The 16148-nt window shown below is 34.9% G+C and overlaps 2 protein-coding genes across 7 annotated transcripts; both read right to left on the reverse strand.

Annotated features, from left to right (window-relative positions):
• Nucleotides 1-6149: 6149 nt before the first annotated feature.
• Nucleotides 6150-13590, reverse strand: LOC149876085 (uncharacterized). Of its 4 annotated transcripts, none has more exons than XM_090075737.1 (8): nucleotides 12427-12766; nucleotides 12191-12286; nucleotides 11930-12089; nucleotides 11795-11850; nucleotides 11490-11662; nucleotides 11232-11391; nucleotides 10879-11034; nucleotides 6150-6610 (listed from the first exon to the last, which is right to left on the reverse strand). In XM_090075737.1, exons 1-7 carry the CDS (start codon nucleotides 12638-12640, stop codon nucleotides 10925-10927), a joined length of 969 nt encoding a protein of 322 aa, XP_089931863.1. In that variant the 5' UTR covers nucleotides 12641-12766; the 3' UTR covers nucleotides 6150-6610; nucleotides 10879-10924. The 4 variants fall into 4 exon arrangements, with proteins under 4 accessions (XP_089931863.1, XP_089931862.1, XP_089931864.1 ...); XM_090075736.1 differs by lacking the exon at nucleotides 6150-6610 and adding an exon at nucleotides 6948-7071; XM_090075738.1 differs by lacking the exon at nucleotides 6150-6610 and adding an exon at nucleotides 12862-13590 and having other exon boundaries at nucleotides 10230-11034; nucleotides 12427-12678.
• On the reverse strand, nucleotides 13071-16061 carry LOC149876086 (uncharacterized). Of its 3 annotated transcripts, XM_090075733.1 has the most exons (3): nucleotides 15705-16061; nucleotides 15348-15397; nucleotides 13071-14949 (listed from the first exon to the last, which is right to left on the reverse strand). In XM_090075733.1, exons 2-3 carry the CDS (start codon nucleotides 15389-15391, stop codon nucleotides 13086-13088), a joined length of 1908 nt encoding a protein of 635 aa, XP_089931859.1. In that variant the 5' UTR covers nucleotides 15392-15397; nucleotides 15705-16061; the 3' UTR covers nucleotides 13071-13085. The 3 variants fall into 3 exon arrangements, with proteins under 3 accessions (XP_089931859.1, XP_089931860.1, XP_089931858.1); XM_090075734.1 differs by having other exon boundaries at nucleotides 15348-15811; XM_090075732.1 differs by lacking the exons at nucleotides 15348-15397; nucleotides 15705-16061 and adding an exon at nucleotides 15052-15336.
• Between the last annotated feature and the right edge of the window lie 87 nt (nucleotides 16062-16148).

Consider the following 16148-nt stretch of genomic DNA (forward strand, 5'->3'; position numbering starts at 1 on the left):
TTCACCGAGATTTCTTGGAGCCTTTGGACATATTCTGTTGTAACCTATCAGGCTGAGCACGAAAATGACAAAGACAACCAACAGAGAGGCTGGCAAGTACCGGATTCGGCGACAAAACCCCGTTTTTGGCTCAATTTCCATACAAAACGTCGAAATTTGGGCCAAATGTGGCCAAATTCGAGGCTTTCACCGACTCCTCTTGCATCCCTTGGCCATATTTTGTTGTATCCTGTCAGGCTGAGCAAAAAAAGGCCCAAGGGCATCAAGCAATTCAGTGGTAAGTACCGAATTTTGCGACAAATGCACAGAAATGCTTAGAATTTGCTTGTAATGTCAATTCTGTGATTATTTCGTCAAATTGGAGCCTTTCACCGAGATTTCTTGGAGCCTTTGGACATATTCTGTTGTAACCTATCAGGCTGAGCACGAAAATGACAAAGACAACCAACAGAGAGGCTGGCAAGTACCGGATTCGGCGACAAAACCCCGTTTTTGGCTCAATTTCCATACAAAACGTCGAAATTTGGGCCAAATGTGGCCAAATTCGAGGCTTTCACCGACTCCTCTTGCATCCCTTGGCCATATTTTGTTGTATCCTGTCAGGCTGAGCAAAAAAAGGCCCAAGGGCATCAAGCAATTCAGTGGTAAGTACCGAATTTTGCGACAAATGCACAGAAATGCTTAGAATTTGCTTGTAATGTCAATTCTGTGATTATTTCGTCAAATTGGAGCCTTTCACCGAGATTTCTTGGAGCCTTTGGACATATTCTGTTGTAACCTATCAGGCTGAGCACGAAAATGACAAAGACAACCAACAGAGAGGCTGGCAAGTACCGGATTCGGCGACAAAACCCCGTTTTTGGCTCAATTTCCATACAAAACGTCGAAATTTGGGCCAAATGTGGCCAAATTCGAGGCTTTCACCGACTCCTCTTGCATCCCTTGGCCATATTTTGTTGTATCCTGTCAGGCTGAGCAAAAAAAGGCCCAAGGGCATCAAGCAATTCAGTGGTAAGTACCGAATTTTGCGACAAATGCACAGAAATGCTTAGAATTTGCTTGTAATGTCAATTCTGTGATTATTTCGTCAAATTGGAGCCTTTCACCGAGATTTCTTGGAGCCTTTGGACATATTCTGTTGTAACCTATCAGGCTGAGCACGAAAATGACAAAGACAACCAACAGAGAGGCTGGCAAGTACCGGATTCGGCGACAAAACCCCGTTTTTGGCTCAATTTCCATACAAAACGTCGAAATTTGGGCCAAATGTGGCCAAATTCGAGGCTTTCACCGACTCCTCTTGCATCCCTTGGCCATATTTTGTTGTATCCTGTCAGGCTGAGCAAAAAAAGGCCCAAGGGCATCAAGCAATTCAGTGGTAAGTACCGAATTTTGCGACAAATGCACAGAAATGCTTAGAATTTGCTTGTAATGTCAATTCTGTGATTATTTCGTCAAATTGGAGCCTTTCACCGAGATTTCTTGGAGCCTTTGGACATATTCTGTTGTAACCTATCAGGCTGAGCACGAAAATGACAAAGACAACCAACAGAGAGGCTGGCAAGTACCGGATTCGGCGACAAAACCCCGTTTTTGGCTCAATTTCCATACAAAACGTCGAAATTTGGGCCAAATGTGGCCAAATTCGAGGCTTTCACCGACTCCTCTTGCATCCCTTGGCCATATTTTGTTGTATCCTGTCAGGCTGAGCAAAAAAAGGCCCAAGGGCATCAAGCAATTCAGTGGTAAGTACCGAATTTTGCGACAAATGCACAGAAATGCTTAGAATTTGCTTGTAATGTCAATTCTGTGATTATTTCGTCAAATTGGAGCCTTTCACCGAGATTTCTTGGAGCCTTTGGACATATTCTGTTGTAACCTATCAGGCTGAGCACGAAAATGACAAAGACAACCAACAGAGAGGCTGGCAAGTACCGGATTCGGCGACAAAACCCCGTTTTTGGCTCAATTTCCATACAAAACGTCGAAATTTGGGCCAAATGTGGCCAAATTCGAGGCTTTCACCGACTCCTCTTGCATCCCTTGGCCATATTTTGTTGTATCCTGTCAGGCTGAGCAAAAAAAGGCCCAAGGGCATCAAGCAATTCAGTGGTAAGTACCGAATTTTGCGACAAATGCACAGAAATGCTTAGAATTTGCTTGTAATGTCAATTCTGTGATTATTTCGTCAAATTGGAGCCTTTCACCGAGATTTCTTGGAGCCTTTGGACATATTCTGTTGTAACCTATCAGGCTGAGCACGAAAATGACAAAGACAACCAACAGAGAGGCTGGCAAGTACCGGATTCGGCGACAAAACCCCGTTTTTGGCTCAATTTCCATACAAAACGTCGAAATTTGGGCCAAATGTGGCCAAATTCGAGGCTTTCACCGACTCCTCTTGCATCCCTTGGCCATATTTTGTTGTATCCTGTCAGGCTGAGCAAAAAAAGGCCCAAGGGCATCAAGCAATTCAGTGGTAAGTACCGAATTTTGCGACAAATGCACAGAAATGCTTAGAATTTGCTTGTAATGTCAATTCTGTGATTATTTCGTCAAATTGGAGCCTTTCACCGAGATTTCTTGGAGCCTTTGGACATATTCTGTTGTAACCTATCAGGCTGAGCACGAAAATGACAAAGACAACCAACAGAGAGGCTGGCAAGTACCGGATTTGGCGACAAAACCCCGTTTTTGGCTCAATTTCCATACAAAACGTCGAAATTTGGGCCAAATGTGGCCAAATTCGAGGCTTTCACCGACTCCTCTTGCATCCCTTGGCCATATTTTGTTGTATCCTGTCAGGCTGAGCAAAAAAAGGCCCAAGGGCATCAAGCAATTCAGTGGTAAGTACCGAATTTTGCGACAAATGCACAGAAATGCTTAGAATTTGCTTGTAATGTCAATTCTGTGATTATTTCGTCAAATTGGAGCCTTTCACCGAGATTTCTTGGAGCCTTTGGACATATTCTGTTGTAACCTATCAGGCTGAGCACGAAAATGACAAAGACAACCAACAGAGAGGCTGGCAAGTACCGGATTCGGCGACAAAACCCCGTTTTTGGCTCAATTTCCATACAAAACGTCGAAATTTGGGCCAAATGTGGCCAAATTCGAGGCTTTCACCGACTCCTCTTGCATCCCTTGGCCATATTTTGTTGTATCCTGTCAGGCTGAGCAAAAAAAGGCCCAAGGGCATCAAGCAATTCAGTGGTAAGTACCGAATTTTGCGACAAATGCACAGAAATGCTTAGAATTTGCTTGTAATGTCAATTCTGTGATTATTTCGTCAAATTGGAGCCTTTCACCGAGATTTCTTGGAGCCTTTGGACATATTCTGTTGTAACCTATCAGGCTGAGCACGAAAATGACAAAGACAACCAACAGAGAGGCTGGCAAGTACCGGATTCGGCGACAAAACCCCGTTTTTGGCTCAATTTCCATACAAAACGTCGAAATTTGGGCCAAATGTGGCCAAATTCGAGGCTTTCACCGACTCCTCTTGCATCCCTTGGCCATATTTTGTTGTATCCTGTCAGGCTGAGCAAAAAAAGGCCCAAGGGCATCAAGCAATTCAGTGGTAAGTACCGAATTTTGCGACAAATGCACAGAAATGCTTAGAATTTGCTTGTAATGTCAATTCTGTGATTATTTCGTCAAATTGGAGCCTTTCACCGAGATTTCTTGGAGCCTTTGGACATATTCTGTTGTAACCTATCAGGCTGAGCACGAAAATGACAAAGACAACCAACAGAGAGGCTGGCAAGTACCGGATTCGGCGACAAAACCCCGTTTTTGGCTCAATTTCCATACAAAACGTCGAAATTTGGGCCAAATGTGGCCAAATTCGAGGCTTTCACCGACTCCTCTTGCATCCCTTGGCCATATTTTGTTGTATCCTGTCAGGCTGAGCAAAAAAAGGCCCAAGGGCATCAAGCAATTCAGTGGTAAGTACCGAATTTTGCGACAAATGCACAGAAATGCTTAGAATTTGCTTGTAATGTCAATTCTGTGATTATTTCGTCAAATTGGAGCCTTTCACCGAGATTTCTTGGAGCCTTTGGACATATTCTGTTGTAACCTATCAGGCTGAGCACGAAAATGACAAAGACAACCAACAGAGAGGCTGGCAAGTACCGGATTCGGCGACAAAACCCCGTTTTTGGCTCAATTTCCATACAAAACGTCGAAATTTGGGCCAAATGTGGCCAAATTCGAGGCTTTCACCGACTCCTCTTGCATCCCTTGGCCATATTTTGTTGTATCCTGTCAGGCTGAGCAAAAAAAGGCCCAAGGGCATCAAGCAATTCAGTGGTAAGTACCGAATTTTGCGACAAATGCACAGAAATGCTTAGAATTTGCTTGTAATGTCAATTCTGTGATTATTTCGTCAAATTGGAGCCTTTCACCGAGATTTCTTGGAGCCTTTGGACATATTCTGTTGTAACCTATCAGGCTGAGCACGAAAATGACAAAGACAACCAACAGAGAGGCTGGCAAGTACCGGATTCGGCGACAAAACCCCGTTTTTGGCTCAATTTCCATACAAAACGTCGAAATTTGGGCCAAATGTGGCCAAATTCGAGGCTTTCACCGACTCCTCTTGCATCCCTTGGCCATATTTTGTTGTATCCTGTCAGGCTGAGCAAAAAAAGGCCCAAGGGCATCAAGCAATTCAGTGGTAAGTACCGAATTTTGCGACAAATGCACAGAAATGCTTAGAATTTGCTTGTAATGTCAATTCTGTGATTATTTCGTCAAATTGGAGCCTTTCACCGAGATTTCTTGGAGCCTTTGGACATATTCTGTTGTAACCTATCAGGCTGAGCACGAAAATGACAAAGACAACCAACAGAGAGGCTGGCAAGTACCGGATTCGGCGACAAAACCCCGTTTTTGGCTCAATTTCCATACAAAACGTCGAAATTTGGGCCAAATGTGGCCAAATTCGAGGCTTTCACCGACTCCTCTTGCATCCCTTGGCCATATTTTGTTGTATCCTGTCAGGCTGAGCAAAAAAAGGCCCAAGGGCATCAAGCAATTCAGTGGTAAGTACCGAATTTTGCGACAAATGCACAGAAATGCTTAGAATTTGCTTGTAATGTCAATTCTGTGATTATTTCGTCAAATTGGAGCCTTTCACCGAGATTTCTTGGAGCCTTTGGACATATTCTGTTGTAACCTATCAGGCTGAGCACGAAAATGACAAAGACAACCAACAGAGAGGCTGGCAAGTACCGGATTCGGCGACAAAACCCCGTTTTTGGCTCAATTTCCATACAAAACGTCGAAATTTGGGCCAAATGTGGCCAAATTCGAGGCTTTCACCGACTCCTCTTGCATCCCTTGGCCATATTTTGTTGTATCCTGTCAGGCTGAGCAAAAAAAGGCCCAAGGGCATCAAGCAATTCAGTGGTAAGTACCGAATTTTGCGACAAATGCACAGAAATGCTTAGAATTTGCTTGTAATGTCAATTCTGTGATTATTTCGTCAAATTGGAGCCTTTCACCGAGATTTCTTGGAGCCTTTGGACATATTCTGTTGTAACCTATCAGGCTGAGCACGAAAATGACAAAGACAACCAACAGAGAGGCTGGCAAGTACCGGATTCGGCGACAAAACCCCGTTTTTGGCTCAATTTCCATACAAAACGTCGAAATTTGGGCCGAATGTGGCCAAATTCGAGGCTTTCACCGACTCCTCTTGCATCCCTTGGCCATATTTTGTTGTATCCTGTCAGGCTGAGCAAAAAAAGGCCCAAGGGCATCAAGCAATTCAGTGGTAACCCAGCCGGCACAAAGACGTCTAAAAGATGTTTTTTATAGGCATATTTTTGGTTTTGAAAACGTCTCCGTAGACGTCTAAAACGTGAGACGATAAGACGCTTACGGAAAGTTTTCTTAAAGAGGTCTTGATATTGCGTCTTTTAGAGCTCTTTTTCTTAGCTTTTCTGTAACCTTTTTCTTTATGATCTCTTTTCATAACTATTATTAACTCAATATTACGGAAAGGACTTTTATAATAAATTTTATAATTAAATGTCCTTCAATAATATAAAGTTAATAATAGTTAATGCATAGGAATATTTCATAAAATACATTCTTTGTAAATGTTATCATCTATTTGGAAAATAATAGTAAAACGCATATTTATTCATGTCATACATGTTTATTTTTCAAATGCAAATAGTTTACAACCGTAATACATACTAAAATTCAAAGAGAAATGTGTTATTTTAACTATTCATTATTAGTAGAAAAATAGGACTAACACGGAACTTTATTTGTTCTTATATCAGTTAGATTATAGAGTTTCTTAAATAAAACTTTTAAATGGAAATGCAAAAGCACAAATATCAAGCATACTTATTTAAAACATTAACAAGAAATATTACTTCTATCCTACAAATACAGTGGCTGAAAAATATAAGTACGAATTGTTAAAATTTTAGGAGTTTCTACTTGTTCGAACCACATTCGTATTAAACTCCTCAAAGTAATGCGCTCAAATACAGTTCATAACATCTTTTCGGATTGATAAATTCTTTAGCTTAACTAATGCTCGAACGTGCAATAACGACTCTTTTAATAACGTAAACTTTTACAGCATCTGCAAAAATACGTAAACATTTTTAGTAAGTAAGAACAATTCAAACCTATAATAAAAAAAAAACTAAACAACTATATTTAAAGATAGTTAATAGTTTTAAGATTGAATAATAAAAAGCATTTTTAAACACAATAAAAACACCCAACAACAACAACACTAATACAAAGAATTTAAAAAGTTTAACAAAAGCAATAAACAATAAAAGTAATAATCAATTACAAAAGTGATAAGGGATAAAAGGAATTTTTTATTATAACAACATTAACTTAAAAGTGTAACAAAGATAATAAACAACAACAATAGTTAAAGTTGTTGCAAAATATAATAGAAATCTTAACTAACCTCATCAACAACAACAGCAACAGCAACAACAACAACCACAACACCAACAACCATAACAACAACAACAACAACAACAACCACAGCAATAACAACAACAACAACTACAATAAAAACCCTGCCTGAAAAAAAAAAAAAAAAAAACATAAAAGAAAATAAATAAATAAATAAATGAAGTTTTAAAAACTGAAACAGATTATGAAAATAATACAGAAGAAAAACTAAAAATTATAGAGAAAAATTTAAAGCTTGATGAAATTATTAACAATAATAAAAGATAAATGGTAAAAAAAAAAAGTTAAAACAATAATAATGATAACAAAAAAATGTCAGAATGTTGTGGATCTCGTGTCCATAGAATGAAAATAAATGTATCTTTCCAGCCTTACATGAAGGCAGAGATGGAGGAGAGGGATTAATCTGGATGAGAGGGATTATTGATTTGATTTAGGAGTTGAGACTAGCATCTAGGTGATTGAAAAAAAAAAAAAAAAAAAAAAAAGCATAGCACTTGCCTATGTGAATAAAGGAACAGAAATTTTAAAAAAATGACACTTTAAAAACTTAAACAGATGATGAAAATAATATAGAAGAACAACTAAAAAAAAAAAATTTAAGCTTGATAAAAACATTAGCAATGAGAAGTGATAAGTAATAAAAGATAGAAAACAAAAAAACAAAAAAACTTTAAGATAAAACAATAATTAAGATAATAAAAAAGTGTCAGAATGTTGTGGATCTTGCTCCATAGGAGAAAAATAAATGTATCATTCTGGCCTCATTTTTGGCAAGGAGGCAGGGGAGGAGGAGAGAGGATAATCTGGATGAAAGGGATTGTTGATTTGAATGAGGAGTTGAAAACAGCGCTTTGTTGCTACAAAAATAAAAAAATTGCAGCAGCTCTATGTATTAACAAAATAACGGAACAATCAAGTGCAGCTTATAAATATAAATCAAAACTATACAAATATAATTAAACTAACAAACAACAGCAACTATAAATAATAGCAAGAGCTTTAAAATGTGATAAAAGTAATAAACAACAATAGTAATTAATACAAAAAAGCATCACAAAAATGATAAACAATGACAATAATAAACAGCAAGAAAGGTTTTTACAATAAAAAAAAAATCTCAAATATTAGCAATATAAAGTAGTCAAAATTTATTTTTAAATTCAATAAGAGTTATTAAAGAGTAAATACAATAAGCAATAAATATTAAAAAAACATAGAAATATAATAAAAAGAACAACAACAATAATTAATAAAGAAGTAGTTTAAAAAAACTTTAAAACTTAACAATAATGATTAAAAACAAAAACATTAATACAAAGATTTTAAAATTATATCAAAAGCAATAAAAAATGAAGTTAACAAGCAATAGCAATAATAAGTAAGAAAAAGAACTTAAAAATATAAACTAGTTAATTTTAAAATGTGATAAAAATACCAAACAATAACAATTATAAACAAAACTTAACTTCTTTGAGAGTACAGATAATAAATAACAACAACAAATACAAAAGAAAATAAAATTGCAACAAAAACAATAAACAATTAAAATAATAAACAATAGCAAATGAAGTGCTGCCAGCAAAAACTCCTTAAGTCCATTAAAAAAACAAAAACAAAAAACAAAAAACAGAGATAACTATGTCACTTCAATAATGAACTAATAAACTTTCATGTGTACCAGCTATTTTGAACAAAAAAAATATCTGAGCTGCATAAAAAATAGAATCAATTTCAATAAGGGATTTTACAAGTGACAAATAGATCTAATATTTTTGCCGAATACAAGCAAGCTATCATGGCATCCAAAAGAAGAAAAAGAGTTGAAGAAAACTGGTGCAGAAATACAAATAAAAAGATAAAAAAAAAAAAATGTGAAGAAAATCTGTTCTACAATTATAATGATTAACAGTTATTATAATGGAAACTCTTAATTGGTAAAAGGAACAATACTACTGTATTAATAAGTTTAAACAAAGGATCAACACTTGTGATAATTGTAGCATGCTATTGATTAATCTTTCATTATTAATCTTTAGTGTTTGTAATGCCTATACATTTGTTTTGTTGAAGTTGTAACTACCATTAGCAGTCATTATAACTATATGATATTTCATGGTATTATTGTTTATTTTATTAAATTACAAACTATTTCATCCCTTACTTGAAATATGTTTGAAAAAAGACTAACATTTTAGCATAGAAAATACTATTTACTGTTTAATTTACTTATAGATACATTATAAATGACTTTAACTTAAGTAAATAAGTAAAATATAATAGTTCATAGATATATAATAAAATTTCAATTTAGGAATTCAGTTTGTTCATCTATTTTTAAGGACATATTTTCAATTAAAAAAATATTGAATGTATGTTTACATGTAATGATTATAAAACTAAAGTAATATTTTAAGTTACCTTAAAGAAATCATTAATTAATAATGTTTCAGTTTAGTCTAGTCTAGCTTTTTAAATTTAGTCTCTAAGTTGTAATAAAGTTGCATTTTAAATTCTTTTTAATGTATAAGTTAATAGCAAATTTGTTATAAATTAATGATAACTTTATCAAATTTATATTTAGATTACTCTTTTTAATGCTAACTTTTGAAAGGAGGTATACTTCTAGCAAAAAACTTCACACTCCAACATGATATGCATATCTGAAAAGCACAGGTTTTCTATGATGAAACAAAAAAATATGAGTTGGACAAACAAGTCTTGTATTATGTACGAATTATCAAAAAGTAACAGCAGTCTTGTATTATGTACGAATTATCAAAAAGTAACTAACTACAAGTAAGCAACTAATGTTAGTGGAGTATATTACAAAAGACACATGGGTACACAATTTTGGTATCATTAACCTTGTTTCTTAAAAAACAACCTTCTATTATAATGTAGAAAATGCTGCAGATAAAGGACCCAATGAAGTAATAACATTTTTAGATGATTATATTAAAGAAAACAAGAATGATAGAAACGAGAAGATAACTCTGTTTGCCTAGAAGTGCTACAGTCAAAACAAAATATATATTTTGTATTGTTTGGTTAACCTTTGTACAATGGAGCTTTTCAAAGAATAATAATTAATTACCCTATTTCATAACACTTATTAACTGATGCTTTGCAAGAATTGAAAAAAGAAGAAAAAATTGGAGAAATAAGCAAACCATATGAATGGGTTAATATAATGAAATCTTGTAACAAAAAGAATCCATGCAAAGTTATCCTTGTTTTGTTCTTTAAAAATAAACTGTGAGATATTTTCTTTTTTCTTTTTAATTCAACATTTTGAAAGTTTTAATACTTAAAATATAGAAATGATATTTTGGTGCTTATCCTTTCTTTTTTTTGAACAAAAGTATTTGTTTAATAATTTATTTTTTAAAATAAACAATCAATACTATTGGTTCTTGCAACGAAATTCTGCATATTAAAAAATGCATGATGGATTTTATAGTTATTAAATTCATCAACCATTTATTTTATATATTTAAACAATAAAATTTAAGTTATTTTCTCTTTTTATATCTTTTTTACTATCTTTAGAAAAACAAAACAGACTTGTGAATTTCTTGACAAGAAAGTTTAAAAAATAAACAAAGCAGTGAACTTATTTTAGTTTATTACAAGTAATCTTAAAATGGTTACATCTCAAAATGAAAATAGTGTGACTAATGCAGTTTGTGCAGGCAGCATTTCAATTATAAATACAAAAAAGAGTTTAAAAATAAACAGTAAAAATGATAAACAATTAAAAAAAAATCCAATAATAAAAAAAACAAAATTAAAAACAATTTTAAAAGAACAAATAATTCAGTTCATTATTTCTTTGGTAAAAACATTACAAACTATGCATGGCATTAGCTACCATTTCAGTTGTTTCTTAGTCTTAAATAAAAGTATAACTACCAATTACAATTCTCCCAACATCAGACCATTGATCGAAGTAAACCTTTTATTGGTTTTTTGTACCATCTTTTCGACCTGGCGCATTCTTTAGCTTAACCATTACACGTTCTCTCATACTGGACTCTTTCATAGCAGGAAATGTTATTTTCACAGCATCTTTAAGTAAATTAGATAAACAATTAAAGAAAGCAAAAAATCTAAACTAGTTTCAGTTCCTCTTAACTTCTGTAAAGAATTTACCCACAAAATACTGCATTAGCTAATTTTCTAGATGTTTCTCACAAACACACACACACACACACACACACACACACACACACACACACACACACACACACACAAAGCATATTTACCAATTACAACTCTCCATAACCCAGACTTTTCTAATGCTAACTTTCCGCCACTCCCTTTCATGTTCATTTTACATTGCAGTTTCACAGAAAACATTCTGTCAATGATTTTTGAAGTTGCATCTTTGACATCTACACCCCCAATTTGAGAGAGCTGTTCTACCTGTATACAAAGACCAACTGCAAATTAGGAACTATCTTTAAAAAAAAAGTAGATTTTCTGTCCAATAATTGTTAAAAAAACAACAGTGGTGAAATTACCAAATTTTTTCTGTAGTTTTCATCCTTCAGTTGCTCTTCTACTGTCTCAAACTCTTCTAAGCTCAAAAGAGCTGAGATTTGTTTGGTGTCATTATGGACAGCTCTCCTTTCGCGTAGCTCATTCATGAATACTGCAATCTCTCCCAAATTGTTAAGAACAGCTTTTTGAAACTCTGTTAGAATAAATTGAAAAATATTGAGTAGAAGTCACCTGAACAGAACATGTTCCAAACAATTCTTTATTGCAACTCTCAAGCTCAATCATATTTAAAATAAACCGCTTTAGTCAAAACAATTTTCCTTACGTGCAGTTTCAAGAGGAAAACCTTGGGAGGAGCTGCATGCAACAGGTTGAGGTGTCCTTAACATGAAATAAAATATCACATCACTGCATTGTTTAATCATGCAGAGTTCAATGTGATAAAACTCAGTTAAATTACCTGTTGGTCACAGGGGATCTAGACCGAGAGCGTGTTGCTTCTCTGAAACTTTGCGATGATTCACTGACTTTTGAGGACGAAGGGACAAAAGAAGATGGTGGAGTTGGAAATGCTGTTAATTTGGTTTTGTGAGGAGCAGAAGCTGGTATCAATGGAATGTCTGAAAAAAAAACAAACAAAAAAACCATGTATTTGTATTAAATGACATGCATTTGATGTAAACCTATTATAAAAAATCCAACAAAGGGTGCAGTTTCTAACCTAATGTTTCATTTGAGGTCAATGTATTGTCAACAACAAAACCATGCTCATCTTCTGAAGCAGACAAGTCTGATAGTTTACACACTTCAACGTCATCTTTAACAAAAGTAGACATTTACTTTTTAAAAACAAAAACAAAAACAAAAAAACAAAACAAACACATAGCTGATTTAAAATCTTACTCGCACAAATACAATAAAAGCAATAGCAACTTGAAAAAATGATAAAAGACCTACCATCCTCACATTTCATTTTTATAAGTCTAAACTGCTTCCAGTGTGAACTTGGTGAAAGATTGTATCTCTCAGCCTGTAATACATCTACACCACTTGGCCAATAAACAACCTTTTTTTCTGTATCAATCCATTTTCTTAAAATTACTCCTATTTCTGTTTTGCTCTTCTCTTGCCATACCGCACAAGCCCACTTTTTCATTGGTACTGGTTCCATCTTTCGTCAAACCTTTTTACTAAGTTTTGTTAATCAATCTAAAGAAAACAATTTTAAGATGAGAACAGCTCCAAACAAAGGACAATATTAAATTGATTATTATGATCACAAGTAATGCAACTGTTAATGTAATTCAGAAATACTATAAATCTATTCTAAAACATTTTTGAAATACTAAAATGATCAATAAACTGTTGTTATGAAAAACATTACAACGTAACCTAATTCTTAAATTCCCATATTGAAGAAGAATAAAAATTGAGCAAGTTGAAATTGGTTAGGGGGGTTGCATAGTGCTAAAATAAGCAAATTGATTTTGAAAAACTTTAATTCTGCAGTTAAAAACTAAACATGTAAAAAAAAACTAAACTAATAAAAAACAAAGAAAACTAAACAAATAAAAAACAAACAAAGTAACAACAACAACTAATGCACAAAAAAAAAATTATTTTTGCTCTGATTCATGCAAAAGAGGAAAATATACAAAACCATTATTGAAAGGCAATACTGAAACCTTCTTTACTCTTACAAGTTCAGTCTTAAGAACCAGAACCCTTTTGGATGTAAATGCCACTTCGTCAAACTTCTCAACAAAACCAATGTCAAAGATTTTGGAATCCGCTGGGCTGGTATAAAAGCTTTTAGTATATTTCACCTTTAAACGATTGCACAAGTAGTTATCATCTGCAAGATTTTCAACAATCACAAAAAAATAGTTCTGATGTAGAAAACAAGAATCTCGAAAACTTACAGACAGGTTTGTACGCTTTGAAGTTTTAAATACAGTTCTGACATTTTGCAATTCAAACTGACGCTTTGCAACTTGTGATATTGGGTTGTTGCAGTTTCGAACTTGTTTCTTCAATGTTTGCAGGAAATTTTCAAAAGGGAAAGCGGACATTTCATTGAGTGAACAGTCTTGATTTTCAACATCATCTGAGAGATGAACCAAACTGTGAATGTTATAAACCACAAAGGTTTCACCATAAAAAGTTGCAGCGTTTTCTACAAAACAGTTAAGCAAGTCCCTAGCATAAGATAAGTAATGACGCCTGAACTCACTATTAGAACTCAACAAAATAGAAATAGAAACATGCAGCAAAAGAAAATGTTGATACATGTCGCTTTGAAGCACAGCTTTCAACACCAGAGGACCAGTATAAAGTAAAAACTGCCTGAATTCTGTGGCTTTCCATCTGTCTAGCTCAGACAATGAGCGTGGTTGGCGAGCAAAGTCAGAAGGTAACTTGCCATTTAAAGATAACAGTCTGTTAGAAACATCGCTTATTAAAAAGTTTGACAGCCTGCATACTCTTGGACCCTGAACTAAAAAAGTCAAAATTCTTTTTGTTGCTCCTAGACAAACTAAATGCATGTAATCTAAAACAAAGTCATTGATCAAAGATGCACCTAAACTTGAGAGAGGGGATACACCAACTTGATGACCATTTAAATACAACAGCTGATCAAAACAAGCATCAGACCTTAACAGATATGAACTTTGGGGCTTGAACACCACGCGATGAGCAACATACTCACCAACAATCTCACAACGCTCACAAGCGTGCTTTGAGGTGTGTCCAACAACTTGTTTCAAAAACGCTCTAGCTGGAGCATCACAGATAAAAACACCAAGACCAAACTTTAAGTTTGTTTTGTTGAAGGTTATACCAGCTACACAGAGGTGCTTGACTTCTAGAACAAAGTCCTTCAAAAAATCATCTACAGGATGGGGCTTAGATTTCCCACAGTATAGTGCAACAATGAAAACATTAGAGTGAAACATGCCCAAAATAGGCCACATTTGTACAAGCGATGATTTAAACAAAGGCAAACCGTCTATGCTGACATTTAACTTAATCTCAGTAACATCAATCACATCCATTTCTTTTAAACATTGAATCAAACCTTCCTGAATTCCAAAATAAGCATAGGAGCCACCGCAGATTTCTTGAGTACAGATTCGTCTGGGAGTCTTTAGCAACGTTCTAGCATCCTTTTGTAAATGCTCATAACCATGTCTATTGAGAACTGAAAGCAGATCATTGAAGGACTCACGAGATACATTGTGCTTAACTGCCCACCTAGCTAATTCGATGTTTAGAGGTGATGTCTTCGATCGATCAGCACTGCAACCATCGCTAACAATTTCGCTGCAAGCTAAAACGTCATCAACGTGAAGATCATGTTTGTCTGGTACTGCAACATCACCACTAGAAGGTTCAGTCAAAGTTAGCATCTTGGTAATCTCGGACTGGATTCTCCTATACTTTTTACTGTATACTCTTGCTCTTTCGTTCATTTCAGTGCTATAAACATAATGATGATAGTAAAAGTAAAAAAACAACAACAAACAAACTTGTATCAAAATCTTGTATACATTGCGTCCGCAAGGCAAACTTTAAACTTACAAAAAAGCCGGGGAGGAAGAGATGGTAAAAGCTCTAGACCTGCAGAAGGCATTCTTATTCGTTATATTTAAAAACTCTCTTTCATTAAATACGCAACACAACATTACCGAATCATTTTCATAAAACAAACACGAACATCATGAGAAAATTGATAAACCGTAACTAACATAAATTTTGCAAAGAGATGCCAGCATGTCTAATAACAATTTTGTCCCCCGGTCATTCAAGCTAGCTAAAGCAACTCTGTAAAACAGCCAAACAAAAACTTACTCAAAAAAGCAAAACAAAAAACTTACACAGTTTCCTCCTGATACTTGCAGATTTTGAAACTTTTTTTCATTTAAGACTAAAAAAAAACAACAACTATATAAGAAACCGGGGAGGGAGAAGGCAAAAGCTCAAGATCTGCAGGAAGCATTCTTATTTATCAATTTTAAAAATTCTATCTTATTAAATAGTAACACAACATTTCCAAATCGTCTTCATAAAAAAAACACAAACACCGTGAGAAAATCGATAAAACATAAAAAAATAAAATTTTGCAAAGTAAAACTAGCACGTCAAAGAAAATTATTGTCCCCCGGTTATTCAAGCTAGCTAAAGTAACTCTGTAAAACAGCCAAACAACTCGAAAAATCAAAACAAAAACTTACTCAGTTTACTCCTGGCATTTGCAGATTTTGAAACTTGTATCACAGAAGCCCTTTTTATGTCTATTTTCAAGACCAGTTAACGTAGGTGTATTTCCCATAATTGGCTCATTAGGACAAACCTCTTGTGGGAGGATAGACATTTGTGGCAGAGGCGAACTTCCAAGCTCATTGTTTGCCTTAGCCAATAACACACCAGGAAACGGCCCACGTGAATGTACCAATTTCATTCTATAGACGCTGGATCCGCACAAACCTAGGAATTTTTGACATTCACGTGACCAAAGGGGAGGGGGTTTTATCTTGCAAAAATTTTACTATCTCTCTCTCTCTCTTTCTTTACCCCTCTCGCTCCCCCTCACCCCTCTTACAACAGGCCTATTCGTCGTGCAACTAGAATTTTTTGTGCAGGCCTATTTTTTTACGGTTTAGATTTGTTTTAAAAGA

The sequence above is a fragment of the Hydra viridissima genome, unplaced genomic scaffold (genome assembly GCF_058129835.1).
Source record: "Hydra viridissima isolate aposymbiotic clone 2 unplaced genomic scaffold, HvirCarnegie_v1 scaffold_40, whole genome shotgun sequence".
Classification (NCBI taxonomy): domain Eukaryota; kingdom Metazoa; phylum Cnidaria; class Hydrozoa; order Anthoathecata; family Hydridae; genus Hydra; species Hydra viridissima.

Excerpts from the sequence above, each read along its gene's own strand:
- LOC149876085 (XM_090075737.1), bottom strand. The coding sequence starts at position 12,640 with ATGGAACCAGTACCAATGAAAAAGTGGGCTTGTGCGGTATGGCAAGAG. Across the intron at positions 11,851-11,929 it reads AGATCCCCTGTGACCAACAG|GACACCTCAACCTGTTGCAT; the intron begins GTAATTTAACTG and ends TTTCATGTTAAG. Across the intron at positions 11,392-11,489 it reads AAAACTACAGAAAAAATTTG|GTAGAACAGCTCTCTCAAAT; the intron begins GTAATTTCACCA and ends CTTTGTATACAG.
- LOC149876086 (XM_090075732.1), bottom strand. The coding sequence starts at position 15,155 with ATGTTGTGTTGCGTATTTAATGAAAGAGAGTTTTTAAATATAACGAAT. Across the intron at positions 14,950-15,051 it reads TCTTCCTCCCCGGCTTTTTT|CACTGAAATGAACGAAAGAG; the intron begins GTAAGTTTAAAG and ends TTATGTTTATAG.